Source organism: Nelumbo nucifera, chromosome 5 (genome assembly GCF_055504915.1).
Source record: "Nelumbo nucifera cultivar China Antique chromosome 5, China Antique-T2T, whole genome shotgun sequence".
Lineage (NCBI taxonomy): Eukaryota > Viridiplantae > Streptophyta > Magnoliopsida > Proteales > Nelumbonaceae > Nelumbo > Nelumbo nucifera.
Window position 1 is genome coordinate 38,737,406 of NC_142653.1, and position 12,475 is coordinate 38,749,880.

Genomic DNA, 12,475 nt, shown 5'->3' on the forward strand with positions numbered 1-12,475 from the left:
GCATTGAACTAATAAGCAAACCTACCTTGCAAGAAATAAGAACAATCCTGCATTCTTTCTGGAATGACCTGCATAAATAATAACATGAAATAAAGCAATCATGGAAGAAAAACCTAGAACAGGCATTTCTACTTTAAATGAAACTTAAGAGGCTGTATTTGGAGAATCTGTAAACCTTATGTGTCAACTTGCAGTTAGTATTTGAGCATAAACCTTTCAGGAACTTTGTGCAGACTGCTATTTTGCTAGGATCATGAATATATGGACATTTTCCATTATCCTTGTTGCATTTACCAAATCTTGTAAAAAACTGGCAATACTGTTGTTTTCTAGCCAGGCGCAATCTAGCAGTGTGCAAACTCCATCGAATTTTCTCACTTGCAAGGATGCGAATCAGTTTTTTTGGATCTCTTACAAGCTGATTACCATTTCCAAGTCGAACATACCTATTCAATATCACAAGGCATAAGAATAAAATCTTACAGATAAGTTTCTACAAATCTTTTACAATTATTTTTTCCCCTTAAAACCAATTTCTTTCACATTTACTTGTAATATTGCAGTTGAAAAAATTATGTAATTAAAAAACTAAAACTAAATGGAAATGCCCAGAAACATACTCATCATTTCCAATCACCAATCTCCTTGGAATAAAGGACTTTGTGGCTTTCTTTCCTGACTGGAGATCAACTGCACTTGATTTCTCATCTATAGAAAATGAGCATAAGAGACTGAGGCTGGTTTCTTTTGATAAATAGAGGCAACTTGTCAAAAAGAAAGCACAAAATACTCCAAAGAAATAAAGAAAAAGAAAACTTGTTAATCACAGGATGGGCATTTAATCCCCCATCAGAATCCTCAAGTATTAATATTAATCTCAATTTCCTGCTATGGTCCTGAAAATGGCACCACTTCTTGACAGAATTTCTATCGCCAACTAAACCTGCATAACAAGCCTTAAAATTTGAAGCAAGGGAAGCTTGTTAATCTGTACTCCAACAGATAATGGATCTTATAATCCTCTATACAACCTAGGAGTTGTTCACCCCCAAAAAATAGATTTTGTTATAGTTCTTATTCTATAGTCCCATTAACTGGCTAGGAGATGCATCAGCCCAATTGCATCCCCTGAAATTGGTCAAGGGAAAGGACAGATAAACCAGAACCAAACAAACAGCTGGAAAAAAGCAAAAATACCATTGATGAAGTCCTGGTGACAAAGATGATTCACTACCTACCACCAAAAGAGAGTAACAAATGTATGGAACAAGAGAATTAAGACTCAGCTGCAATAAATCTTATTGGAAGTCACAGCCAAACAAAGTCCTGCCCTAGAAGCATTTAAGGGATCCACACTCTAATGAAGGCAGCTTCTTTAGTCACTAGTTAAGCAATAACCAAATGAAATTGGTAATTTGGATTTTTACTATAGATAAGAATCACTTGAGATATCTTCTTTGCTGGTTTGAGGTGGTATTGGAATATCTGGTCAATCTTGCAAAAAGTGAATCGATAGCTATAGGGGAGGTGCAAAACTTGGAGCTTCTGTCTTCTTCTTACCCTCCTTCCACCCCTAGTAATTTCTTTACTTTTCTCATTATCATAATCATTCTCTTCTTTCACCTTCTTTTTCCATTTTTTCCTTTTTTTACTTGGTCTTGAATTTTCCATTTTTCCCTTTTTTTTACTTGGTCTTGACTTTTCCACTTTTAACCTTTCTTTTGCTTTGTTCAATCATTCTCTTTTTTCTCTTATTTCCTTTCTCGGTTTTTCTTCCTTTCCATCTTTTACCCCACTTTCCATCCCACAAATTGGAAGTTCTCTCCTTACTTTTTTCTTATCCTTTTTAAGAAAAATTTTCTCCTGAATTTTCCCTCATCAACATTTTCTCCTTTTTTCTCTTTTTTCCCCTCTTCCCATTAGAATATTAACATGATACATATGCATGGATGTATATATGCCCCCCAACCAGCATTTGTATGTATATCAATCACCCTATACAGAAATAGAAGAAAATCAGGTAATCATGAACATTGGCATCATATATCAGAACTATGAAAACTACAAAGTCCATAGAAAAACTTATCTTTAGTCCTTTGTGAAGTTTCTGTTTTGTTAATATCCAAGGTTCAAAATATCGATACAGGCCGATACACCAGTAGGGCGCATCGGCCAGTGCTGGTGCTTTTTTCTCTATTTTTTTATATTTTTTTCGAATCTGGTTCAGAGGGGTCGGTTTAAGGCCCGTCTACCCTCTGAACCGCTGTCTGACCCGAAACACCTGCTGTACCTGACATCATAACCAGTCCTGCTAATTTCCTTGAGTTGCTTGTAAGCTAAAGCCCAATTCATAAAAGAAAAATCTGCATCCTTGCAGCTATCATGACTGAAACTAATCAACTATCCCAGCCACTATAGTTAATTAAAAAAGGACAATCACAAAGAAGATGCAAAAACCCAAAAGCAAAGAGAACCCTAAGGACCGAAAAGGAAAGAAGTGGTTAAACCAGAAAACAGAAATAGACTACATAGGAAGGCGGTGCCCCAAAAATGATTCCACATTCTTGGCACTACATTTATCAAGAACCAACAAGATCTTTGGCCAGACTTCAGGTCTATATAAATAAGTTATTAAAGCCAGATAACAAAATAGAGAGCCTCCCTGGTAAGACACAGATCCAAGGCCCACCATCTGCTGAACTAATCCAGCCAATCACCATCCAAGAATCTCCACTCACAGCCACCTTCTTGATTCCAAACTACCAATATCTGTTTGCTCCATTGCAATACCTTTCCCTACCAGCTAGCAATTATGCCTCTAATCAAAGAATAACTCTTCAGATATTTGATTTTCAAGTGCTTATACAAAGAGAAACTGCAGAAGTCCTCTTTTAATGATTACTGGTCATTTTTTTCTCTCATTGCAATTTTGTCAGTGCTTTGAAGAATTCCAGAGAATGGTTCTCTCCAAATCATAGTTGGATACTAATTTTCATCCTCCTACCACTAAAGACCTACCTATCAGTACAGAGTCATCACTTACAATCTTCACTCCATCATCCCAAAACTAAACTTTATCCAATCTCAACCAGTAAAAAGAAATGGAAATTTTCGTCCGAGCTCATAGTAATTAGAAAAAACTTCTAATACTCTAGAGATCCTTTCCCTGCCTAAAAGGAAGGTCAGTACCTCTATCTTAACCATGTTTGAACTTCTTGTCAGTCCTACAAGGGCCATCTAAATAACATTTCTGACAATAGAACTTGGATACAAGGAATATAGATTGGAACAAAACATTGAAGGTGTTGATCCCTTGATAACTCCATAAAAGCTGCCTTGGATTCCACATTGATGACTTTGAACTCACAAGGGAGGAAAATATAGGAGATAGAAGTTATATCCATGCAAAAGGGGAAAACATTGGTATGAAACTACCTGCAATCCTCTGCAATGTGTGCCTTGATGGATCCATTTTGTATCGCATAGAACCTATACGGAATATGCGCTCTCCTGTAAAAGTTAGATAATTAGAAGTCAATACATTCCACATAAAAAAAAAGAACACCCCCCCCCTGTTGCAAAAGGAAAAAAAAAAAGAAAGAATAATGAATAAAGGCATAATAATGTTTATGAAGCCTACAAGTTGTCACAGGTATGAATTTTGACACAATGTACTAAGTTCTGCATCTAAAAAACAACAATTTACTAAACCTAAAAGTGCATCTGCCACACCAGGACTATTAATTGGCCTACCTGGCCGCAGCTCTATACTATGAGCTGACTTACGGGAAGATTGATTTCTATTCTTTGCAGTGGACATAACGCAAGCAGCATCCTTCTGTTCTCTTTTCTTCCGATCAACTGCAACAACTGCCAGTGTAGCTTCCTATATCAAAGAATGGGGCAGTCAGTACATCATTATAACCAACTTGTATTCTACTTCCATGAATCCAGATAGATAGGGATATTGAGCACCCCTATGATTAAGAAGAAACTGAACATTGAAACACCAAAAAAGAACATGGAACTTAAATATGGGCCAGTACGGATTTTTTTTTTTTTGATAATTGAAAATGATTTCATTAAACAAGAGAAATAAGATTTTACAAGAATCCCTTGGAGAGGCATGAGATGCAACCTCCCTTAAATATTACAAGAGATCAGAAATAAAATTACAATGCTGCCCAGAATAAATGGTCCCTAGCAGACCCCTGTTTAGCAAGATGATATCTACATGTTATGTGACTTGTTAAACATTTAACTTTTTTGATGAGATGTGCCTTGTTAAACATTTAACTTTTTTTATGAGATCCCCTTCAATCAATAGGTTCACTCCTAGTTGATTAGCAATCTGAATTCCCTGTACTGCAGCCAATATCTCAGCTCTTGTAGAGTCCCCTATCCCTATCAGGCCTGAGAATAAGGATATGATGTTGCCATTCTCATTCCTCAATACTCCTCCAATGCCAGACGGTCCTGGGTTACCCTGGCTGCTTCCTTCAAAATTCAGTTTAAAAAATACTTCTGGGGGAGTTACCCAAACTGTAGTGGCTCTGGTTTTTCTAACAGAAGTGTGTGCAACTGTGGCCCAATTCCTCCAGATGCCATCAAATGAAAAAGAGCTGAAAGAAACCAAGGATTTCAGCCAATGGATAGCCCTGGTTAAGAGACATTCCTTCACTTCTGCAAAGGACCTCTCTTCATCTTGGAAAATTCTAGTGTTTCTTTCTTCCCAAATTGTCCATAGGGTGGCTGCTCTGAAACATCTCCACATACTCCTCCCTCTTTTTGTTAGGCAAGCAATGGGAGTTGGTGAGAATAATGGTTTTACCTCTGTTGGTTGATTCCACCTACATCCAAACAAAACAAACATCCAGTCCCAGAGAGCTGCAGCAAAGGAACAAGAAACCAGTAAGTGGTAATAGTCCTCACTATGAGAATTGCATAGTACATACCAGTTTGGGGTCACATGACAGGTCACGTGAGATTTTAAGTGGGACCTCCCCTCCAACTGGTTCACAGGTTCAGCCGGCAGTTCAACATCTCCTATTCTTGACAGAGCCCTCAGTCGCACCTTGTTCTTTTCCTTTTAAAGAAACAAAATTCAAATTAAAAGGGCCTGATCTTTTAGCACCTAAAACAACTACTTGAGTAAAAGAGCAGCCCTTCTTCAGATCTGAAACTTGTGTCTCATGGCTTTGACTCTCCAGCCTGCCCACACCTTTTTGCATGTTCCCCCACTGCTTGTCTATTTTCGTGAAAAGTTCAGAAGCTTTTTGGGTCACCAATTCTGAGTTTCCAGCTAAAGCCCTGATCTCCACCAGCTCATCTTCTTCCGGGCGAGCTTCTTTCCACAAATTAGCTTGATAGCTTCAATGGAGGAAGCCAGCCATACTGGAATGAATAAACCTTCGACCCTAACCAACACTTTTCTTGAAATGTCCTCAGGCCTTACTCCACTCAGAAGGATGGCAGCTGATCGAAGATCATCCTAGAACTCCCCTGCCAACCGAGCTCCACATAAGGCTGCAATAGAATCTGCTACTTCATGATTCCATACATGGAATGGTAGCCCAACCAGACGTAATATTACTCCATCCTCAACGCGGAAAGATTTTGAATTAGAAGTTGGTGTCCATTTGAATATTGTAAAAGATCCCAGACTGTCTTGAATATTTACAGCTGTGATTTCCATCTTGTTATCACAGAAATCAATCACAGCCTTGCAACTGTTAAAAGGGGTTAACACAAACAGCTTCTTCAGATTGAACTTATGTATCAGTAGAGCTGCTACCTTCTTCCAATCTGTAACAGTTTTCTCTGCAACCAACACCCATTTACTGGCCCAGAGTTCCTTTTTGGCATTTACCAACACTGTTGGATTGCTGATATTCTGTGCCATAGTCACCATCTCCTGCTCCATATTGGTATTACTGAACTCTATCTTGAAAGATTCCTCACCCTTCTCAGTCCTTCCAGGATTTTCCTCAACATTTGCTTCTTTGCAATCCAAAAAAGCCTGAAAATCTGCAGTCACATCCTTCCACCCTTTTCTGTCTCTGCCTTCTGGAAAGCATACTAGTTCTTTTCTGTTCCTTGCAAAAAATTCTGATAGGGCTATGAAGGAGCCCTTGGCATTCTTCCTACATTCTATCATGCACCTTCTACCAGTCTATTTAACCTTCTCTGTCCAGTTAATTTGCTTGCCTTTCGGAGCTGCTTCAGAAATAAAATCTTTGACCCATTTTATTATGTCCAAACCTTCCAGAAAAACCGTCGCCAGTTTCATCTCCCTTATCTTCAGGCCTGGTTTACCTTTAATCTTTAGCTCTTCAAACAAAAAATCCTTTGCCTCCACCCTCAGGCTTTTTCTCCACCAAGCAGAACCCACAAGCATCCCTTCCATCTCTTTTTTTTGGGCCAGTACGGAATATTCATGTTAGCCCTCGCTATTCAGGGAGTATTGGGAGTGGTGGGCTAGATACAGATCTAATATTTGGCATTTTTTGCACAAAGTAGCCACTTTCAGATTCAAACCCACATTCTGACACTTGTCCGCCCAAGATTTTACCACTACACCAAGCAATGGCCCCTAACATTTAAACTAATGTGATCTATAATTAACAGATGCCATGGTATCATTTTTTTTCTGAAAGGTAACTTAAGTGCCTTATTTCTATTTGTCAAGAATATGGCATGATGTGATATTCATTGACTCATTCTCAGACAAAACAAGACACATTACCATAGAATTTAAAACAACATTTTTTTTGAAAATTTTAAAACAAAATAAAGCAGAAACATTCATAGTCAAATCAATTTTCTCTAGGATCCTTTATAAAGATATTCATCAATTTATTACATCACCATAAAACGATCATCATAAAGTTTGATAAATGGGACCTTTTAAGCATGATTTATATTACAGAAAAATAAGTATCAGAACCTAGAAAGGACCACATAGAATTCTTAGGACATTTGGGAAAGAAAATTAACCACATAATAGTGAGACTGCTTCTTGGATAAAAACTAGGAAAAAAATTTATTAAGATCAGAAGAATATGTGAGCAATCATTGAGCCCAGACAACAGACTAGGAGTAGAACAAGCATAGGAAAAAAACTCATAGATAACAGAAAGCATCAATCCAACGCAACTGAACAAAGCCATACCAAAATCAAACTATATAGGATTAGTTACATGGATCCTGTTTTGTTATCCTGCTCTATCAGGGGCCATATCCTCTGTCAAACTGTGAACCCTCAAATCATTTCTCACGGCCACAATCCCTGTCTTTTCTAGCCTGTCTATGGCTCTTCTAGAACTATCAACTTGCATCTGAACTTCTTACATCAACACAATTAAAAAAAAAAAAAAAAAGATGCCATAGACAGAGATAAAGCTGCTAATAATCATCCCCTTGAAACCACCCCTAGCCAAAGCATTTATGGAAAAGCTCAAGTCAACATAAGATGCCTATTAAACAACATAAGATGCCTATTAAACAACAATGGGGTCCTTGGTAACATCAACATGTGCTGAGAGAAATAAGGTAGCTTGCACAAAAATTAAAAGTTCAGGTTTATTTTATGGATAAAAATGGCTTGCATGCTGATGGCCTAGCCAATCAAAGGATCAAAAGGGAAAAGTTGTTTTGGAGAATGATAAATGGGGATGCTAATATTTTTAGTTAAACGACAGATGCAATCTATAAAAATGTTTTAGGGTGCAAGGTACTTTCACTTTGTAAATTAAGATTTTAGTTCAAATAATAAGGTAAAGAGTTACTAATAAAAAAGGGATTGGCTACACAAATCCTGTCCTACTATCAAGAGCCATGTTTCTGTGAAATTGCAAGACCTTAAATCATCTTTAACCACTTCAGACCATGTTTAGTTTGGTTTTCCCCTTGCTCTTTTAGACCCTTCTACTTGCACCAAGTCACTCCTCACTGGTGCAGCCACTTGGCCATGATTAAACCATCTCAATTGATTTCCTCTCATCTTGCCACTAATTGAACCGACTCCTAAGTCCTCTCTAATCCACAGATTTCTGGTTACATCCTTTTTTAGTCTTGGCACTCAACCATTCCAAGTTGTCAACATCCTCATCTTGGTGACATTCATTTTTTGAACTCATTTCTTGATTGCCCAACACTATGTCCTATAGAAATACTGGTCTTATAACTGTCTTACAGAAATTTCCTTTCAGTCTCATTTAGGCCTGTAGTTGGATCAGATTCACCTAAATCCGAGTTCAATTCAATTAAGATATGATGCCATCTGAATTGAAATCCAAGCAGATTTATGAGAAGCCCATTTGAATTTGGCTCCAATGGGATTTATCAGGTATTGGATGTCATTGTGAGTTCAATGGCCTTATGGCCCCTTGTGACTGGAGTTTTATTGCTCAATCTTTGCAACTTATAGTCACGGCAATGCAGGGTTGGGCATCAACCAAGTGTTCGCCCAACTTAATAACAGTTAAGAAACATATTCACAAACATAAACCAGGCAATAATGTGCACCTTATTTGAGTTTCAAAATTTCTAGTTCTTTGGTGCATTTGCATACAAACATAAGGCAGGCAATAAGGCATACCTTATTTGAGTTTCAGATTTCTAGTTCTCTACTCAGTTTGGATTTCAAATTTGAATTTGTCCAGGTGTTAGGTAATCTGCAGTTTGGTATTCTAATAGTCATAAACAAGAGAGAATGGGACTATGGGAGTTAAGAGATGGCACAACAGATGAGAAAATCAGCAAATGGTGAACTCCCTTTTGTTGGAGATAGTAGTGGTAGCAGATGTTGGGGCTTGAGAGTTGAAGACCTTCACAGCTTCATGGCTTCACCTGAGAATGGAGAAAGGGAGATAGCAGCGCACCAAACATTGAGATGAGATCTTCATGGCAGCACATATAGAGAACAGAAAGGATTTCATGATGGCAAGGCCGCAAGGGCAGAACTCTGAGATGCAAACTTAGATTAGGATTAGGGATAGAAATCCTATCTCTCAATGCACAACAAAAGGAAATGGGGCCCTCTTACCCATTTAGCCTTTAACGTTACAAAAAATACTATGTATTAAAGAGAAATAAATATATATATATATATATTAGGTTATTTTAGTAAATTTATGATCATAAATATATAAGGCACACCATTATATTATGAAAAATTGATATATAGTTGGATTCAGATTATTATTGGATCAGATTGAGCTACATTCGAGTTTGATCCAATTTATAATCAGAACTGACTTGCTCTGACTCTGATCCAATTATATAAATGTCAACCGGGCAGAGGGAGGGATCACTAAAGTACCCTGGTGGAGGTTTCATATAAACAATCTCTTTTAGGTGCCCATGTAGAAAAGCATTTTTCACATCTAGTTGAAAGATAGACCAAGATTGTGCAGTAGAGAGGGCTAAGAGAACATAAACTGTAGTGATCTTGGCTATTGGGGCAAATGTCTCCTCATGATTGATACCATACTCCTGTGTATAGCCCTGAGCCACGAGCCGAGCTTTATAACAGTCTAGAGACCCATCAGATTTCAACTTGATGGAGTAGATCCATTTGATCCCAATAACAAAGCCATCTAAAGGTGCTGGAACTAGGTCCCAAGTGTCATTCTCATGCAAAGCTTGAATCTCGGCATCCATGGCATCTCTCCACTGAGGACTGCTAATGGCTTGTTGGTATGAGCAAGGAATATCTGTGGAAGACAAAACAACAGAAAAGGAGCTCTGTTCTGAAGGAAAACCATAGCGGTCAGGTGGTCTAGATATACAGGTAGAACGACATAATGAAACAAGAACACCCGAGGGATCTGAAATAGGAGTGTCACACAAGGTTATCTGGGACGGATGAAGGATCCGGGCTAGGAGGAGGGGAGTCATAGACGTAGGTACTAGACCACAAACTTGCTTGCGAGAGAAGACAAGAAGATTTGTCTTAGCAGTTGATGATGAAACATCCTATGAGTCAAAATCATACAAAACAGAAATAGAGGGTGCAAAGAACTTGACAACTCCTGAGAATAAAGAGATATGCTCAAGAAAAATCACATTCCGAGAAATACGAATACGACGTGCAGAGGGGTCATAGCAAAGAAATCCCTTGTGGTTAGGACTATTTCCCACAAAAGCACACATGACAGATTGAGCTAAAAGCTTTGATTGTTCACGAGGGGAAAGATGTACAAAGCATAGACACCCAAAAACATGAAGATGGGAAAGATCTAGGGGGATCCAAACATCTTTTGATAAGGAGACATGTTATCAAGGACCGATGAAGGGATATAATTAATCAAATGCACAGTCGTACTAGCGGCCTCAACCTAGAAGGTAGGAAATGCATGTGACTCTAGTAGAAGAGTCCTCACAACACTGAGAATGTGGCCATTCTTCCATTCTGCCACACCATTTTGCTAAGGAGTGTCTGGATAGCACCGTTGGACTTGTATGCCATGCATGGTTTAAAATGTTGCAAAATGTCCGAGATGTCGCCCAACATATGTCAGCGTCGAGACCCAGGGACATAAACTTTACATGAATTGAAGAAAATACAATATATCGGTCGATATTTCGACCATTTCGGTAAATGTCGACCATATCATTCCAAAAAACAAAAAAAAAAAATAATTTTTCAAAATATTTCCAAGTATATGTCGACAACTCAGCATATATTTGAACTACAAACATCTCATGTCAAACAAAAAGAGACGTTAAAGGGGGAAAAAGAAGAGGGTTTTACGTTTTAGCTCGTGTACCTGGAGCTGGAGCACTACAACTTCAGAATCTAACCAAGCACAAGAGTGGTCATGTGCTGAAATACCTTTTTCTTGGAAGCAGGACATTCAGCTTATGAAACTTGAAGAAATTGCTCTCATCTTGATTCAGATATGCAATAACCTATTTCATGGTGAATAACCATGAAAAACCTAGGAAAAAAGAAGAGAGAGAGAGGGCGGTGGAAGGTGTGGACCCAAGGTCGAGAAGGAGGAGAATGCTCTTCATCTTCTATTTTTTTCTTGAAGGGCTTCATTGAGTGTTGGTTTGTTGCTCATTGGTTGCAGACACACTCTGCGTTTCTTCAAGATTTAAGGAGGCTGAAGTTCTTTCGAATAAAATTGAAACCTTGAGGCTTAACTCTTGAGTTTATTTAAACTTTAAAGACTTGCTATAGTCCATGATGATCTATGGAAGCCTATAGACCATCACAAATAGCAAGCCCTGAAATGAAATCTTTAAAATGCCTTTATAAACATGTTACAATGCAAGAGGGTCTATTGTAATATTATAAACCTCATAAATGAAAACTTATAAATAGAATCTTTATTTCACTCTTATTACAATACATGAAGGTCTATGGCAATAATGTAGACCCTCACTACAAAAGCCACTAAAATGAATAAATAATAAAAAAATTAATATTTGAGATAAAATATACAATATTCATTAGAAAACAAAATTAAAAACGAATTATTAAATTAATAACCTATTAAGATAAAATAAAATGCATAAATATAATATTTATAATAATAAAAATATCAAATGGTTTATATGGTAATATTGTAGATTCTCATTATAAAAGCCAATAAAAATGAATAAATAATAGGAAGGTTAATACTAAAGATAAAATAATCAGAAAAAAAAAGGTTGAACTAATTAATTATTAGAAGAAAATAAAATGCATAAATAAGATATTTTATAATAATACAAATATTTAAAGGATTATATGGTTTATATGATTTTATTCTAATTATTTATTAGAACCAAAAGAGATGCATGCACATGATATTATTTCATACTAATAAAATGTTAAAATATTAAATGGTTGAAATCTATAGGACAACTTTGTTGTTCATCACTTTGTTCTTAATATTAGTTTCTTGGCTTTCTATGATGTTTTGGAATATGATAATAATCTAGAAAGGTGTAATTATGTTTCTTTTATCATTTCACAAAATATTAGTGCATATTTCCATATATCCCATAATATTTCCCCAATGTCTATACTTTTTTACAATATTTCCATTCGACATTTCCGATATTTCGATATTTCCGATATTTTGACATATGTCCTTTATTTGGGTGAGCGACATTTCATCGACGTCGACATTTTAAACCTTGATGCCATGATTTTTCAAATAAATCAGAAATTCTTTGTCACTATTCTCCCCCTAAGTTGGAGCGTAAGGTCTGCAAATTTGCTTGAAACCGGACTTGAACCATGGTATGAAACAACCGAAAGGTTGGGAAAACTTTTGATTTGTGTTTGAGAAAGTAGATCCAAGTGTAACTGGTACAGTCACCAATGAAGAGTACAAAATACTTGTATCACAATCAAGAAACAATAGATGAAGTCCAAACATCACTATGTATAATTTCAAAAGGTGAAGTAGCATGTTTAGCTTTGTGAGTGAATGGCAAAATATGACTTACTCAAACAACAAGAAACACAAGGTGTATC

At 37.0% G+C, this 12,475-nt stretch overlaps 1 protein-coding gene across 7 annotated transcripts in view; it reads right to left on the reverse strand.

The window, feature by feature from the left end:
- Positions 1-12,475, reverse strand: part of LOC104606679 (Zinc finger C-x8-C-x5-C-x3-H type family protein) — a 35,929-nt gene that overhangs the window by 1,069 nt on the left and 22,385 nt on the right. For 4 of the 7 annotated variants that reach the window (XM_088888645.1, XM_088888641.1, XM_088888644.1 and 1 more), the window contains exons 4-8: positions 3,754-3,886; positions 3,436-3,510; positions 621-708; positions 176-446; positions 26-68 (exon numbers count right to left, since the gene is read on the reverse strand). In XM_088888645.1, the coding sequence (XP_088744771.1) occupies positions 26-68; positions 176-446; positions 621-708; positions 3,436-3,510; positions 3,754-3,886 (610 nt within the window). The remainder of the gene's footprint in view (positions 1-25; positions 69-175; positions 447-620; positions 709-3,435; positions 3,511-3,753; positions 3,887-12,475) is intronic. The other 3 variants (XM_088888646.1, XM_088888643.1, XM_088888642.1) reach the window with 1 other exon arrangement.